We start from the raw sequence: 16,432 nt of genomic DNA on the forward strand, positions 1-16,432 counted from the left end.
AGTGAAGGAAATTCGGTTACAGCAAGATCACATACTCGAGTCTTAAAGCTACAAAAAAAGGAGCACTTGTGATCAGACTCAAGGAAAACAATGATGCGAAATAATCACATTCTCAAGAAAGAAAAAAAAAAAAAACTTGGAACCAAAATCCAAAGGTAACGAAAGTGGGAGCAAATCAAATCATCATCGGTCTCTCTACTCATGCAAATCGTCAATGATCTCTACTCTCATCAGAGAGACTTTCATAGTCGTCTTCTAACAGTTCTTTTGTACTCATGCTCACGGATCCTATAAAAATCATCAATCATCTTTTCTAAAACTACATTTAACTCAGAGTCAGGGCTATCACGCAAATCCTCCCTCATCGTTACTATTGCTGCAACAAGGCTCTTCTCAGAGGGTCAAGGAGTTTCCTACAGCCCGGTGATTGAACTCTGCAGGTATATCTCTTCCAGGTAAGCATCCAATCCATGATTTCTGGATAACCTATCTCCTTGCTTCTGGACCCAATCTGAAGCAGTTGGTGAAATTGTAAAATTTAATCTGAGAGTCGTAAGGGAAAGGCACTAGTGTCTCCAGTGATTCACAGTTCCATACTACTAGTACTTTGAGTGACGTAGGAAGCTCTGGCAGTGATGCAAGTTTTGGACATCCAATTATGAAAAGCACTTCCAAGCTATGAAGAAGATCTTTGATGCAATCTGGAATTCTCTCAATATCTGCGCCACTTTTCTCTAGCATCAACGTTACCCGATATGGCTGTGTCAAAAATTGATATGGAATGACACTGCCAGATATACTGAGAGTCCGAAGACGAGACCAAGGCCTAACTGATTCACTAAATTCTTCTAACATCGTGTCTACGATTGAGAGACTTGTGATGGTCTCGGAAATATCTGGGGGAAGTTTCTTCAATTGGTTGCATCCCATTATCGAGACTGTTTGAAGCGATGCCAAGTTGCAAAGAGTCGGAACAACTTGTAGGTTTCTACAAAAATCCATCTCCAACTTCTCTAGTTTGTGAAGATTTCCAACAGAGGAATGAATCTCTACCAAACTCTGGCATTCAGTCACATTCAAAATCTCGAGATTTGTAGCATTTGCTAGATCCGGGATTTCCTCCAATTTAGAAGACGCTATCAAATTCAGCTTCTTGAGATTTACAAGGGGCTGAATATGAAACAACACAAAACAAAATTATATCAACACATGATGAGGAAATACGAAAATGTCTTTTTACTGTTTTGAAGAAACATGTAGTCTTACGATTTTTGCGGCTGTTTTGGTGGGAAAAATATGTTTTTACTATTTTAGCTGAAAATATATATTTTGTAGTTTTAGAGAGAAAAAAATACATTTTGCACTTTTGACGGAAAATGCAAGTTTGTTGTTTTGACGGGAAATGTAGTTTTGTGATTTTAATGAGAGAATATGTTTTTACAATTCTAGCGTAATATATGATTGAGAAAAAGACTAAGATAGTATCAAACCAAGTTTTTGTTCCCAAAGTAGCACTCAAAGGCTCAAAGTCACAAAAATAGGTTTCATTAAAGAGGTAAATATACATTTATACCCCTTGGGTTAATTAATCCAAACCTTAGGGTTTAGAGTTAGGGGTAGAGTTTTGGAATTAAGGTTTAAAATTTTATAAAAAATAAATACTAAAATAAAAAATAAAAATTTTAAAAACAGTTTCAAAAAGTATTTTTAAATTATAAAAAGAAAATTCGAAAAATAAAAAAAAATTTCGAAAAAAAATTAAAAAAAATATTATAAAAATTTTGAATCTGAAAACATATAATCAGAAACTATAAAAAATTTTCTTTTTTTTTTTCATTTTTTTTTCATTTTTATTTTATTTTTTTTTATTTTATTTTTGTTTGTTTGTTTAATTTTAAACCAAGGGTATTATGGATATTTTATCCTTTAATGAATGCCATTTTTGTGACTTTCTCCTTTCAGTGCTATTTTTGAGACATAAACTTCAAAATGTGTTATTATTGACAATTGCCCTATATGATTTTTCAGTTTTGTGGAAAATGTATTTGCAGTTTGGGCAGTAAAATATAGTTTTGTAGTTTTGGTAGAAAATGTGGTATTATATCATGACCATGACAAATTCAGCTTCTTAAGATTTCCAAGAGGCTGAATATGAAACGACACATAAAAAAATGTCATGAAATACGAAAAATATATGTTTGCCATTTTGAAGAAATATGTAGTTTTAAGTTTTTTTTGTGGTAAATGGATTTTTGCGGTTTTGACGGAAATAAATATGTTTTTAAGATTTTAGCAGGAAAATATGTTTTGTGGTTTTGGAGAAAAAAAAATATATTTTGCAGTTTTGACGGGAAATGTAGTTTTGTTTCTTTGGCGGGAGAATACATTTTTACGATTCTAGCATCTTTATTCTTATCCAATAAAAATCAACAAAATAATAACCCCAAACTACTTTACTTTAACCCCAATTTTTATGTATAAGACATGTGTTTTAATTTAAAACTGAAATCAGTAATCCATTAACATATGATTTTGTTTAGATTTGTATGTAAATTTATATGCACTAATTAAATTAATAAACTAAAGGTGTGTATTTCTCTCATCATTTCCATGAACATTCTTTTCTTATGGTGCTGTTTTACATTCAACCAATAACACACGATCCGACTTTCTTTTCTTGAAATTACTAAAGTAAATTTTTTTCAAAGAAATTAATAAAATAAATAACATGACTAAGTGAATGTTATTTTTTCCATCCAGATAGTCCATCTAAATGGGCATGGGAATTGATGTTAGTTTTGTGTTATGTAAGATACACACGTAACACATAATCCAAATGATTGTCCAAATGAATTTTAAAATTTAGCCAAAAATGAGATCATCCAAATGGCTCAGTCAAATTGGTACATTTGAAGATGAATCTTTCAGGAATAGCAAAATACAACTATAGCTTTATGCAAGTAAAATATTTGGACCGAATTTTAGTAAAAAATATATAGAACAAATATGTCAAAACTACAAAACTGCATTTTACTGTCAAAATTGCAATTACGTTTTCCACAAAAACTGGAAAACCTTTCAAATATTTTTAATAAACAAATATAAAGGTTGCAGGCTTAACTAAGATCCAGAAATAAACTATAATATTTTAAATTTTTCTTAGATTTTGATCCGTACTTCAAAACGCAGTTTTTTTTGTTATGAAACAAAATTTTATATGAAATAGTAATTTGAATTTTTATACATTATTATATTTATATAGATAGATGAAAGGAGATGTTTTTTAAAAAAATTGATCATTTATCAGTTAGCTTTTTTGATATTTTGTATGTACAGTTTCATGTTATAACGTCAAAATTGTATTCTTTTTTAATAAATTTTGTTAAAATTGTCGATTTAGTGATACAAATGATTGACTTGGCAACTTTTTTACTATTAATTTTTAATGATTTTGAAAAATTGTTTATAATACACTAAGTTGGCTACCAAATTTCAAAAATACAATTAATCAAAAATAATATAACATTTGAATTTAGGGTTTAGTGATTATTGTTTAGGGTTTAGTATTTAGGGGGCGGGATTGAATTTATAAATTTCTATAAATATTTTTAAAATTATTTTAACATTTATAAATGATTTAGTAGAGTTACTATAATTTTTGTCACAAATTTAAAATTTAAAGTATTTATGAAATGGTGTAAGGGTTAAGTTGAAAAGGTATCTAACTTGTGGTAAAATTAAAATTTCTCCTTGATATTTTTTTTAAAATTTGTTTTCTTGAAATATTTATATGTAACTATATAAAGATAGTTATAATGATATTTTAAATTCCTCATGGTTAATTTCACAATCAATGATGATTTCATTGATTGAAATATTTCACCTAAATTTCTATTGTCATTTAGAGTTTTATTAAACCAATAAAGCCGCTGAACAATTTACTCAAAGTACATTACATCTATATCTAACCTATATTAAAAAGGTTATATGAGCATCAGAGAGTGTGTCCACGTAGGACAATTAAATCATCCAATCAGAAAGGTTGCTTTGTCCATGTCACACACGGGAAAAAAATCTCCAATTTCTTATTTTTAATTCTTATCATTTTGGATGTCTTCAATGTCACTGGTAAGTCTCTCTCTCTCTCTCTCTCTCTCTCTCTCTCTCTTAAGCGACAGTTTCACCGGAGAAAATTGAAAAGGCCGATTAATTGATTAATTTTGTGTTCTTTTTCATCTTGAGAGGACGAAGTCTTCGTCGAATGCCGCTTCGATTTGCGAAACTTCATATATTTGACTCGATCCAAGAAAATCCCGAGCAGAGTCATTGGAAGCATCACTTCCTCTCGATTCATAAGCAGGTGTACATGCAAATCATCAGCAAATCCCTGATACAGGTCCTCCTTGGCTTCTTTTTTTCCATCACCTCCACCCCTACTACATACATATAAATCTTAGTATCGGGCTTTCAGTTATTTGTGTCCTATCTGCCAAGTTTGGAACTCATGTTTCAAAAATACCCACTTTTTATATTGTTCTTGAACAGAGATTTTAGGAGAGGCTGGTGTTACCGTCTACGCTCGATGATGTTGGTATTGCTCTGCTTTCTACTATTTTTGGTTCTGTACATAAGAAAGTTGTGTGCTTTATGGATCAAAGACTGATTTTTAATTTTTTTTTTTTTGTTAATTTGTGATTGTTAAGACGACAAGAAGACTCATTTGTTGTTAAAAAAAAAATTAGTTGTAACTCAGATAAAATGGATAGTGGTTAGTGGAGATGACACGTTAGAGCTACACGAGCGTCGAAAATCTGAAGAAAATTTCCACAGCCCAAGCTTCTGCCAATTATGAAGGTAACGTTGGTAGGTATATATGCCAGATGACGTCATTCTCTGAAACATTATCTACGATACTTCAGTTTGTACTGTATAACATATAATTTCATTTCTCATGTGCAGTATCCTATTCAGATTTCAAACCACAGAAACACACTATTTGAAAAGGTATATACTGATGACTGGGTATCTGTTACTGGATGTATAACTCATACATATTAGATTCCTCGAAATTCTTACTATATCTCGATTAGGAATATTCCAATAACATTTGTGAGATCATGAATGTTTTTATCCGATTGAGTCTTTCCTTGTAATTTAACTAAGTTTTTGAAATTTATGTTAATACATATGTTTGTTTTTTGCCTAAAAATCTATTTCCCAAACAAATTTTAATTCCATCTGATCTATCAATTTACTAATATGGTTTCAGGTTTTAGTTAGACATGTTACTAGAGTCTGTGAATACATAAATTAAGCGTGTGGAAGCTTTTTTGGAGACGATCAGCAACAACACCATCTCATAAATACACCAATTAGTATAAGAAAAAACACTTTTCAGGGAAAAAGTTACTTGATCATATCCTTTGGTGCTATTTATGTGATGATTTAATAGTGTTGAACGTTATTTGTGATAATTTATATGTGCTGAACGTTACTTGATCAAAAGTTACTTAATGCATTTATATGTGATGATTTAATAGTGCTGAACGTAAGGTGCGTTGAACCGGTTGTGCGGGTATCGTGGGCTTGACGTTATGGAGTTTCAGAGAAGAATTGTCATATCGCCTCATCGGTGATACTAACTCACTTGAAGAACACATGACAAAGTGTGGCTCTGATTTGAGAAAAGAATGGTCTGTATATGCTAAGAATCATCACAAATCACTGAGATCACCTAAGTTTCTATTTCAAGCAGCAGGACTCCAAAATTCTAAGCACAAACGGTAGTTTTTTTACAAATTTTCACTCCAAATAACGTTATCTAAGTCCTAATTACCTACCTAAATTTGGTTTGTTGAAAGCCGTCGTTTCTTTGCTGCACTTTAAGCTATATAGAATATTCCTTCATATAAAGGCCTGTTGATTGCAAGTCTTTAAGAAAATGTGACAAAACAATAACGGCCTATTGATTGTAAGTCTTTACGAAAATATGAAAAAACAAAGAGAATGTCTTGTATTATTTTAAGGGGAAGTTTGCATATGATCAATCTGACAACTAAACAAATACACTTACAACTTGTGATAAAGAAAACGAATATAGTAAAATGAAATCTAACGAAAAACTTAAGAAGCTAGCAAAGGTTGGTTATAAAAAATACTGCACTAATACAAGAAGTAACGAGTTCCTATTCTGATGGCAAGTATTACATTTCCATCATTGCATATGTCAATCTGGAAAATCAAGAAGACCATGAATAACCAAAAAGAATTGTCACACTTTGATATACTACAACCTCTAAACATCAATTACAAAGAGAACCCCGCTTATCACATAATGTGAGCATTGATCATGATTGTGGATATGAGTTTGGTTATAAATATAAGTTATTAAATATATTATTTAAATTTGTATATTACACGTGCATGCAAGCATCTTCATAGCACTAGATACTATAATACTCCGTCCGTTTCGATTTAATTGTCGTTGTAGAGGAAAATTTTTGTTTCAAAAAAAGTATCGTTTTAGAGTTTTAATGCAAAATTTATTAATAAGATTCTCTACTTTATGTTTTTATTGGTTGAAAAATGGTTAGGTGTATAGGTAATTATGTTTTTGTTTTGGAAATATACAAAATCATATGTTTTTTTAATCCGTATGCATAAACCTAGAACGGCAATTAAAATGAAACGGAGGGAGTAGTTAATATCTCTATAATGTGTTAGAGATATTTAATAAAATAGCAAAGAAGAGAAGTGAACCCTAGATAAATATATTATTTATATAAATATAATTATATATTTTTATTTACATAATAGTTTGTAAAAAAATATTTAGTGTAAGTAATATCATAATTTTATAAAATACTGAAATAAACTAGGCTGGTTTTCAACTTTCAAAAATAAAAAATATTATTAGTAAACTTAGAAAAGAATATATCAAGAATATTCCTTTTTAGGAGAGAAAATAAAAAATACATCGGAGACAAATCTATCTATATTACGAAATTCCTCTATTTTAGAGAATAAATAGAGGAATACATTAGAGATGGTCTAAGGCATGGCCGACGTAAATGATTGACGTTGAGATTTCAGCTTTTCTAATTCTTACTATTCTAATGTTTCAATATAATTTGAATATTCCCTTTGTTTTATAATATAATGGTTTAAAAGTATTTTTTGTTTCACTATATAATTTATTTTTATATTTCAATGTAACTTTATATTTGTTGGATATTGTGTGGCCAACTAAATTATGTAAATTACTGTGTAATTGATTAAATTTATATATTAAACGACATTTTTCTAAAGTAATAATTTTTAAATATTATAGATTTTAATTAAAACTGATTACATTTTGAAACATATATATAGTAATCTATAGATACGAGGACAAAATTGTAAAGTGGTCTCAACTTGAATTTCTCTTATTCTGTGCATTCCTAAATGGAAGGAGATAATCAACATCAAATATTATGTTGGTCTCAGTATATTAGAAATCGTCGAACAGTAAACCAATTAAGATGATGTAAGAAAGACATAAAAATGTATTTCATGTTATCACAAATATAGAATCAATTGACAACAACTTAGTTATGTCCAGCGTAGTACAACAAAGAAGAGTTTCCATATCTTTTAATATTATAATATCTCACTATATTAGTGGCTAAATCAGTTTTCTCTGGCACAAATTCTTACTTCATTCTTGGAGTTTAAGTTCTTCTATCTGATGATATTAGTAGTTTGATCCCAAAAAAAAGGTGTTATTAAATATACAAACTACAAATTAAATATGCTCAACGCAAACACACATAAAAATGAGACATCATATTTGGATATATTTAAATAAATAATTTTAAACATATTATATTCTTGATAATTTTACAATTACTTAAAAAGAAACTAAATTATTAAAAAATTAATATACAAATAAAACTAAAGCAATATTTTGTAACGCCAAAATAATAAATGAATAAATATATATTATGTTAATAAAATAGATTATACATTTTAAAGACTTTTAATTCATGTAATATTACAAAATTAAAAATTTGTTTATTACAATTAATATTTTACCATTAGATATATTAAAATAATATTCTAGATCGATATTCAATTGTTAGTTTTCAACTATTACACGTAAAAAAAATATTGTTAAGTATGTTTTTTTAAAGGGGGTTTTGTATTTTAAGTAGGTCATTGGAGTACTTTTTCTTTTCGTGAATTTATTCGAGCTGAGATTCCCGATCTTTTAAACAAAGATAATTTATGTTCTATACATAATTATATTTTTTTTACATAACTCTAAAATTTCTGACTTGATTCTTCATATTTTATTAGTTAATTGTGTTACATATAATTGAAATACTTATTTCAAACAAAAAATATATAAAAAAAATCAAATTTAAAAATTAGTTATATATAATTTAATATACAAAATTTTACATACAAATAAAAATGATAAATGTAACAAATTTAAATATATTATCCGCGCGTAGCGCGGAGAAAGGATCTAGTACTATATTAAAAGGGTTATATGAGCTCCATACAGCATGTCCACGTCGGATTAAAAATTCATCCAATCAAAAGTTTATGTTTTGACACGTCATTTTTCATTCACTTGAAATTATACGCTTCATCTTCCTCCAACTCGCGGAGCAAACCTCCGTTCCAACACTTCTGATTCTCTTTTGCCGTTTCATAAATTTCATGTGTTATCATAACCCAAACGACATATATCTCCCTTTTTCTTCTCCCCTTCACTCTCTATCCATCCATCAAAATCTACGGCCGAAGACGAATCAGAATCGCTCTGGCCCCCACGAGCCACCTTCGTCGCAACATGCATCGTCGGCGACCTTAACGCCAACGACATCAGAGGCTGAACAGCACGAACGTAATTTTCTCTTATGTTAAATATCAAAAAGTCAAAGACTTTTTCATGCTCATATAATAAAAAAAAGGAAATCTTTTTGTTCAAAGAATCATAACTTCGACAAAAGTATTGAACTTTGTGACGATTGAGCGAAGATGGAGAGACTGAGAGATTGTATAAAGGAAATGGTGAAGTTCACACTTACTCACCGTTCAGGTTTCGATTTAGAGCTTACCGGAGATTTCTGCTCCGGTCTTCTCTCCGGCGACTCGCTTCTTCACGCCGGTGATGGTATCGAACCTCTTTTCCAAAACCCATTTGTTTTCTGTTCGAGTTTCATTGAATCGGTCTGTGTTTTTGTGGACGCAGAGACTGTAGAAGCATTTGCAGGTGTTCCTGAGTATCCTCTGTACAAGCGTCTAGCTTTAAGCCTATTGAAATCGATTGCTTCTGGTTGTTTCTGTGGGGGTTTTGAGAAGGTTTCGTTGGGGAAAGAGGTTACCTGGTTGAAGGAGAAAGAGGAGGAGTGGAGCAACATGATAACCCAAAAGGGTTCTGAGTTAGTCAACGTGAGTTTGATCAAGAGTCATCAATGCTTATTAGAGTTTTTGTTTGATTTTGACTGTTCCCTTTGCAATAATCTTAACAGGCCTTGAAGTATATAGCTTGTGAGCTTCAAGTTCAAGAGCCCTTATTCTCCCTCGAAAGGTACAATCTTGTCTGAAAATGTTATGTGTGTTTGTCAATGTCAACAACATCAAGTTCTTGATTAGAGTTTGTGTTGCTTAATTTGAATTGGATACATTAGATGGTGTCAAAACAGTTGAGGCGAGGTGTTTTGAAGCGGAGTATGATAGGTAATGAGAAGTGAAAAGTTACTGAGCATGATTCCAAACCTTTGTGAATGTTGTGTGTTCACAAGTGTTGTTTGCATTCTTCAGAGTTCAACAGAGAGGCTCTCTGGTTATGATAAATAAATGTCTCCTGTTTGAAGTTATGGTAAGATTATATTTCTTTTGCTTTCATGTTTTTGCAATAGATATCTTGTGATAGATCCTCCTCTTCTAAATATATAGGAAATGCACAAATATTCATCTTTCTACGAGCTGTTAAAAGCTGAGAGTCCAGAGAAAGTCTTCCCTGGAACCAATACACTTGAAGAAGGTAAGCTTCTTTCTTTATCTCAATCCCTAGCCATTACCTTCTGTATAAGTTAATTTCTCTAATGGTTTTCACATTCTTAGGTATGCAAATGTTCAAGAAGTTGTGTGATGTTGTTGATCAAGAGAAGAAGAACAACGGTGTTGTTGCAATCCATCTTAGTAAATCAGTTTCTCAGCCTTGTGTAGCTTTGTCTCACATACTCTCTGTACGTTCTAGCTTTTTCCATGTCTCTACTTCTGTTGTTCATATGATTCATTCTCTTATGCTTCTTCCAAAAACTACAGGGGTTAGGAAAGCTAGAAAACTAACCTTTACAGATATTGAGTGTGAACTTCTTCATGTTATTATCGTGTCACACTATACTGTATTTGCAGCACTGTTTGTATAAAGTTACAAGAATATAGTACTGCTAAAAGAGCTAGAAAAAGGCGTTGCAGTTGCACCTAATGAATCAAAGTTTAAGATGATGGTAGATGAATGCAATTGAAGGTAACTATTAAATTTATAAAAAAAAATAATGTTTATGTACACCATGTACATATACAAACAACCTCACAAAAAAAATTGATTTCAATTTTATATTTTATAAAATGATCATTAAACTATGTTGACTTACTTTTAATTTTCATAGTTTTAATTTTCATAGAACTAAAACTGTAAAAAATTAAAAGCAATAATAATGACAGGTATATGAATAGCTATTAATTCATCAGTCTCTGCGACCCGAAGACGTTCAAAATACCATAATCATAAATTACTAAATGAATTATACAGTAATTCAAAAAATAATTGACAATTATTACACCATTGATTCCAATCATGGGTAAGGAACTAAGGATTCATCGAGTAGAGTTTGAAAGTATGCTTCACATTCTTTGTCTCAATTCAAGGAGTGTCCTATTTGTTGATATTCGAATATATGATCACTTATGCATGTTTTGTGGAAACTAAGTTTCCCAAATTGAATCAGTAAAATATGCTACATATTTTTATCGGTTTAACTTCTAAGGCATCCGTTTTGATGATATTGAAATATATTAGATCCCTTACGTATCTTATTTATTTTGATTAATAATATCCACTTGGTTTTCCTTTATTAAAGATTCAGTGTACGAAAACAAGTTCACTTTTTGATTAAGATCATTGTGAGTTGATGAGATGTGGCTATCCATTATCAATGTACAACTCCTTTCAAATGTAAGAACATAATATCTCTTTTGTGGTCAAATGAACATAATATATTTTTTTTAAACACAAATGAACATAATATCTATTATGATAATTTTTCATAAAGTAACATATATTCAGACAAAAGGTTATAAAATATTATTCTATAAATGGTTAATTAATGCATAAGTTAATATTCACTTTCTTTAAAATGATTTCAGGACCAATTATTTTATAAATGGTTAATTAATTTATGCATAAGTTAAAATTCACTTTCTTTACAATGATTTCAGGATCATTGGTGTAGAAAGTGAAATAAATTATATCTACATACTTTTGATAAATATTTTAAGCCAGGGAATTATTCAAAACTAGAAAAGTATATTTAGTTTTTATTCAAATCTACAATATTTTTTATTTTATTTGAAATTATTTATTTTCTTCAAAGAATTTTTTTCAATAATATAAATATATTTCCTTATTCTAATTATTGAGCAGAGATATAAATAATTTTAATAAGGAAATATATTTATTACATTGGTTAAGTCTTTACTAAACAATATGAACATATTATTTTAAATATTTTTTAAACAAAAGACTAAGATTTTTGAGAAGAGGCTAAAATTCTTAGTTTAGAGTCATTGTTGGTTTGTATGATTTAAATATCAAGTTCGGGTAGATTTAAATATCATAGTTGTATGTTTGTTAGTTTTTACTCTTCCTATATATGATTTCCAGTAATAAAAAACAAAAATTGTGAATTCAAATTATTTTAAATTTGTTAGACACAAATCGATGAATAAATACAAACAAATTTTAAAATTTTTACCAATTTAATAGTTTAAAATAGATTGTATTATATATTCACGAAATATGGTCATATATAAGTGTCAATTTTTTAAGTTAACTAAAAACTATACGAATACCCCGGGCTCGCCCGGGAAAATCTCTAGTAAATATAAAAACAAACCTGGGTTCCATCCCACAAATGCCTGAGCTTGCTATTTTCTAAATTGAGTTCGACAATATGTTCCGGCCTAAGTGTATGAGGAAGACACTTTCCTGGATATTCCTCCCAATGTAGTAACTTCAGACGAGGTGGAAAATCTATGTTCTCGGGTACGTGAACTCTAACATTGGTGTCCCTTCTTGTGTTGTAGATCCTGAGAAATTGAAGATTGCGCTTTCTTTTCAAAGTTCTTGGGCTTATATCCATGCTGTCTTTGATTGTAGATATATCAAAAGATATCCCCATCAAACTTCTATTACCCTAAATAAAATCCAAAATATAATAAATCATGTTAGAACACGAAGTAAGAGACCTCTAGGACTTTGCCAAATGACCGGTTTAATGGATACATCATAAATAGGAAGAAGAAAACTTACATAATCCTTTTTGAGAACATGGAGAATATCATCAGTATCAACTAGGATTTGGCGTTTCCAAGGTTCCTGTCTTTGAATCGCTTGTCTACACACTTGTTGTAGTAACTTGTGCATCGCTATAGTTCCTTCCGAGGATTTGTGTATAAGAGATTTATAAACAAGGGTTTTCAACCCAAGTCTGACATCCAAGCCGCTGTCAGCGAGCATTGTTTTCACATAACCATCGTCTTTGTAGTTGAAGAAAAATGCAATGAGGAGAAACAGAGTTTGATCGTTCTCATGTAAACTGTCAAATCCAACTCTTAGTACTGCATCGATCTTTGGTATACTGCTATTTTCTAGCCTATGCAATATACTTTCCCAGTCCTCTTCTTTCTTTCCGCGTAAATTTGAACCAATGATACAGAGACCCAATGGAAGGTTACTACAAAGCTCCGTTGCTCTTTCGGCAAGATTTTCGAAACCATATGGTGCCCAGCTTTGTTTAAAAGCATATCTGCAAAGGATCTTACGAGCAATTTCTGTAGGTGGATAGTTCACATAGTATGTATTGTTGATACCATGTTGCTCCAAAAGCTCTTGATCTTCTGTGGTTACGATAATCCTGCTTCCATGACCAAACCAGTTAGTGTCATTAGCCAAAGCCTCAAGCTGCTGTAGATCGTCCACGTCATCAAGAATGATAAGAACTTTTTGGTCACATAGCCTATCCCGTATCGCGCCTAAATCGCATATCATCATATTATTTTCGTTTAGAGTCTTTGAAAGAAGTTGCTTTTGTAAACGCAGCTTCAATCCATACACGTCAAGACCATTGTTACAGCTTCCTCTAAGATTCTCCATAAAACAAGAATGCTGGAAAGTGCTAGAGAGTCGGCTATGTAAAGCTCTGGCAATGGTAGTCTTACCAATGCCTACAGGGCCACAGATTCCAACAAGCATCACTCCATCCTCATCATCTAAATGTAACAAAGACTGCATCTTCTCCAGATGTCCTTCAATACCCACCATGTCTTCAAAATCGTTAGAGATAGTAGTATTTAGTTTGTTTGAAACATCTCTAGCAATCTTCTCAATCATCTCCGATTCCTTGTCCCTAATAAGTGAGAAAAGTCACCGTGCTTATGAGAAGAGTCAGATGTGAAAACGATTTGCATATTCTATTGACCAAGGAAAAACAATATTAGTGGTTAGTGGCGAGGGTCTACGTTTGGTTTTGTGGTCTTGATTGTACGATTAGCAACATCTCTCTCTGCAAGACATTCATGCGTTTATTTCTAATAATATTTATTAGTCTAATACTCTATCTATTTCATTATAAGTGTTGTTTAAAGTTTTTGCACACGAATTAAAAAATAATTAAATATTCTCTTTTACCCTTATTTAATATATAATTTTGTTTAAATTTATTAATTAATAAGCTAAGAATAAGAATAAAACGATAAAACAAAATTTAAAAACTAAAACGACTAATATGAAACGGAAACAGTATGTATTTAAGGTTTTTGCTCATATATTAAAAATCAATAAATTTTCTTTCATATTCTTATTTAATATTAAAACAAAATAATTTTAATATTCGCATTTATACTATATATAAATTTTAAGAGAACGTATAGAAACATGGACGTAGTCCGGTCGTGACAGTAGGTGTAATTAAAAATTAAAAAATAAAAAAAAAACCCTGGATAATGATGTTCTAACTTCTAAGTGTCGTTTTTTCATTATTTTCATTAATAAAGGGCAAAAATGTAAATTATGTTTCAATCCCTTCCTCAAGAATCAAGATCTTAACCTAATTCACAGCCGTTCTGTTTTGTTTTGCTAACGAAAATCTGTCAGTTTTTTGACGTTTTCTTTAGTTCTCAACTGTTGGTAATGAAATATGGTAAATCTATGATGAAATTATCGATTTCGAGCCTGAAGACGCCATAATATATATGTTTATTTTTGCAACCGAGTTTTTGGCCGGATTTAGCAAAATAACGACGGAACATCTCCGACGAACGGTTAGCCGTTTTATTCATTGGTGTATATAACGGACATACGAGTCTTATATAGTAATAAAGTCAGAACTCAATCAGATCTTATAGATTCAGAAAGAAAATTAGTTGAGGGAAAGTAAACATACCATTTCAGGAAGTGTTCACCGGCTATGTTGCCAACATCAGTCAAAGCTTGACTCCATTTACGCCTCTCCTCTTATCCGCGCACAAGTTTTCTTGAAAGCTTTCCCAAAATCTCCGGTTTGTTTCCGCACATCAGATGGATCTACTCCACTGTAAAAGACCGTCATCACTATTTGGTTCTTATCTTCCTTGCACTTGAAAATCTCCACCAGTTCATCTAAACACCAGCTTGAAGATGCATAGTTCTTAGAGAGCACCACGATCGAGATCCTCGATTCCCTAATGGCTCGTATGAGTTCAGGGGCAATAGTTTGGCCTCTCTCGATCCCTTGATCGTCGAACATCGAAATCCCATTGTTGTTGAACTGTTTACGTAAATGACTGAGAAAGGTTTTACGGACGTCCGGGCCATGGAAGCTCGTGAAGACGCGGTATCTCCATGTGCGTCGCCGAGAAGAAGAAGAAGAAGAAGAAGAGGAAGAAGCCATGAGAGAGGATGATCGTGAGTCGTTCAAATTCACAGACAGCTGCTGAGTTAGATAGAGAGGTAGAAGCGTCAAAGTTTCTTTGCTTCTTCTCTATCTTTGGGAAGTATACCAAGTTTCAGAGGGATTTAGTATCTCAAACAATAACACAAGCAAAAAAAAGTCAGATCTACACATTAAGTATTTGGCTTTTGTAAAACTGTACATACGAAGAACAGATTATAGTAGGTGGGAATAAGGTTTAGAAACACTAAAACCGAATTTAATATTACGGAATATTAGGTGGGAGCAGACGAGTAGGTCGAGATATAATATTTACGGAATATGAGAATGTGATTACTGTCGAGTGTACACTCAGCCTGTGTACACTTTTAGGAGGGATGAAGTTTCTTTTAGCCTTTGCATTGTGTCCGGCTTAGGACAAAGAGTCAAAGCGGCGTGGGCCCCGGGGCCGACCTTTTTTCATAAATAATATTAAAAGTAGATTAATGTTATAAAAGAGATGCTGTGAAAGCTTATTATTACTCATGACCAGATGTCTATATTTAAACAAGTATTAGACCGTCTTATTTAGACCGTTATAATAGAGAAGGAAATCATATTCCTAATAGGAATAGGAAATAATACTTATCCTAAATACATATGGAAAAGGATAAACATCAAGTATAGATAAATGTAAACTCTCATTCGCCTAAGTCATTAGTAAATGGGCGGGATGGATAGCTAATGGGTCGGACGGTTTGGGCCTGATATGGGTCGATCACAACTTGGTTTATAACACTCCCCCTTGATCGACACATCCGGTTCAGGGCTTGTAACATGCTTAATGTTGCCTCATTAAAACATTTTCAGGAAAACCCAGTAACACAAAACCATGGATAAGGAAAAAGAGTACAATACATGAACTCCTCCTGACTTGTACCCCCGTGTATGTTCTTCAAGTTGGCGCATGGAAAATTTGATAGTTTAGCTTCATGGGCGCCAATCTTGAACTGGTCCTTTAATTGGCACGTCCCAAACTGATAGATAAATTTCATGAACGTGTGGTTTGTGTAGACATGGTGAAGAAGTCGGCTGACATATCATTTGACTGAACTTTTAGTCCTTTGAGCTTCTTGAATGTTGATGTAGAAATAGCTCTTGCCGAATTGTAACTTGAGTTATCTTGTAACTCTCATATCTTCTGGAACTTCATTAAGACATGGCTGCGTGATATGGTGGGAAGGAAA

General features: G+C 31.6%; 1 protein-coding gene, 3 long non-coding RNA genes and 1 pseudogene across 11 annotated transcripts in view; 3 read left to right on the plus strand and 2 right to left on the minus strand.

The window, feature by feature from the left end:
- Positions 1–15,221, minus strand: LOC103838313 (annotated as a pseudogene).
- Positions 2,320–7,756, plus strand: LOC103838096. 4 transcript variants are annotated; one of them, XR_004451165.1, is made up of 5 exons: positions 2,320–4,396; positions 4,546–4,591; positions 4,704–4,863; positions 4,960–5,004; positions 5,270–7,756. It is a non-coding gene; the product is annotated as an uncharacterized LOC103838096 (long non-coding RNA). The 4 variants fall into 4 exon arrangements; XR_627045.3 differs by having other exon boundaries at positions 2,324–4,396; positions 5,541–7,756; XR_627043.3 differs by having other exon boundaries at positions 2,330–4,396; positions 4,704–4,854.
- Positions 4,138–4,709, minus strand: LOC103838094. Its single transcript, XR_627041.3, has 2 exons — positions 4,524–4,709; positions 4,138–4,436 (listed from the first exon to the last, which is right to left on the minus strand). It is a non-coding gene; the product is annotated as an uncharacterized LOC103838094 (long non-coding RNA).
- On the plus strand, positions 7,958–11,774 carry LOC103838314. 5 transcript variants are annotated; one of them, XR_004451143.1, is made up of 7 exons: positions 7,972–9,157; positions 9,242–9,441; positions 9,522–9,580; positions 9,681–9,729; positions 9,814–9,871; positions 9,949–10,036; positions 10,117–11,774. XR_004451143.1 is itself a non-coding variant. In XM_033279492.1 (6 exons), exons 1-4 carry the CDS (start codon positions 9,028–9,030, stop codon positions 9,697–9,699), a joined length of 408 nt encoding a protein of 135 aa, XP_033135383.1. In that variant the 5' UTR covers positions 7,958–9,027; the 3' UTR covers positions 9,700–9,871; positions 9,949–10,036; positions 10,117–11,774. The 5 variants fall into 5 exon arrangements, 2 of the variants coding, with proteins under 2 accessions (XP_033135383.1, XP_033135382.1); XM_033279492.1 differs by having other exon boundaries at positions 7,958–9,157; positions 9,681–9,871; XM_033279491.1 differs by having other exon boundaries at positions 7,958–9,441; positions 9,681–9,871.
- Positions 14,933–16,432, plus strand: part of LOC117128044 — a 25,628-nt gene continuing 24,128 nt past the window's right edge. The window contains exon 1 of the long non-coding RNA XR_004451183.1: positions 14,933–15,108. This is a non-coding gene — a long non-coding RNA (uncharacterized LOC117128044). The remainder of the gene's footprint in view (positions 15,109–16,432) is intronic.

The sequence above is a fragment of the Brassica rapa genome, chromosome A09, assembly GCF_000309985.2.
Source record: "Brassica rapa cultivar Chiifu-401-42 chromosome A09, CAAS_Brap_v3.01, whole genome shotgun sequence".
Taxonomy (NCBI): domain Eukaryota; kingdom Viridiplantae; phylum Streptophyta; class Magnoliopsida; order Brassicales; family Brassicaceae; genus Brassica; species Brassica rapa.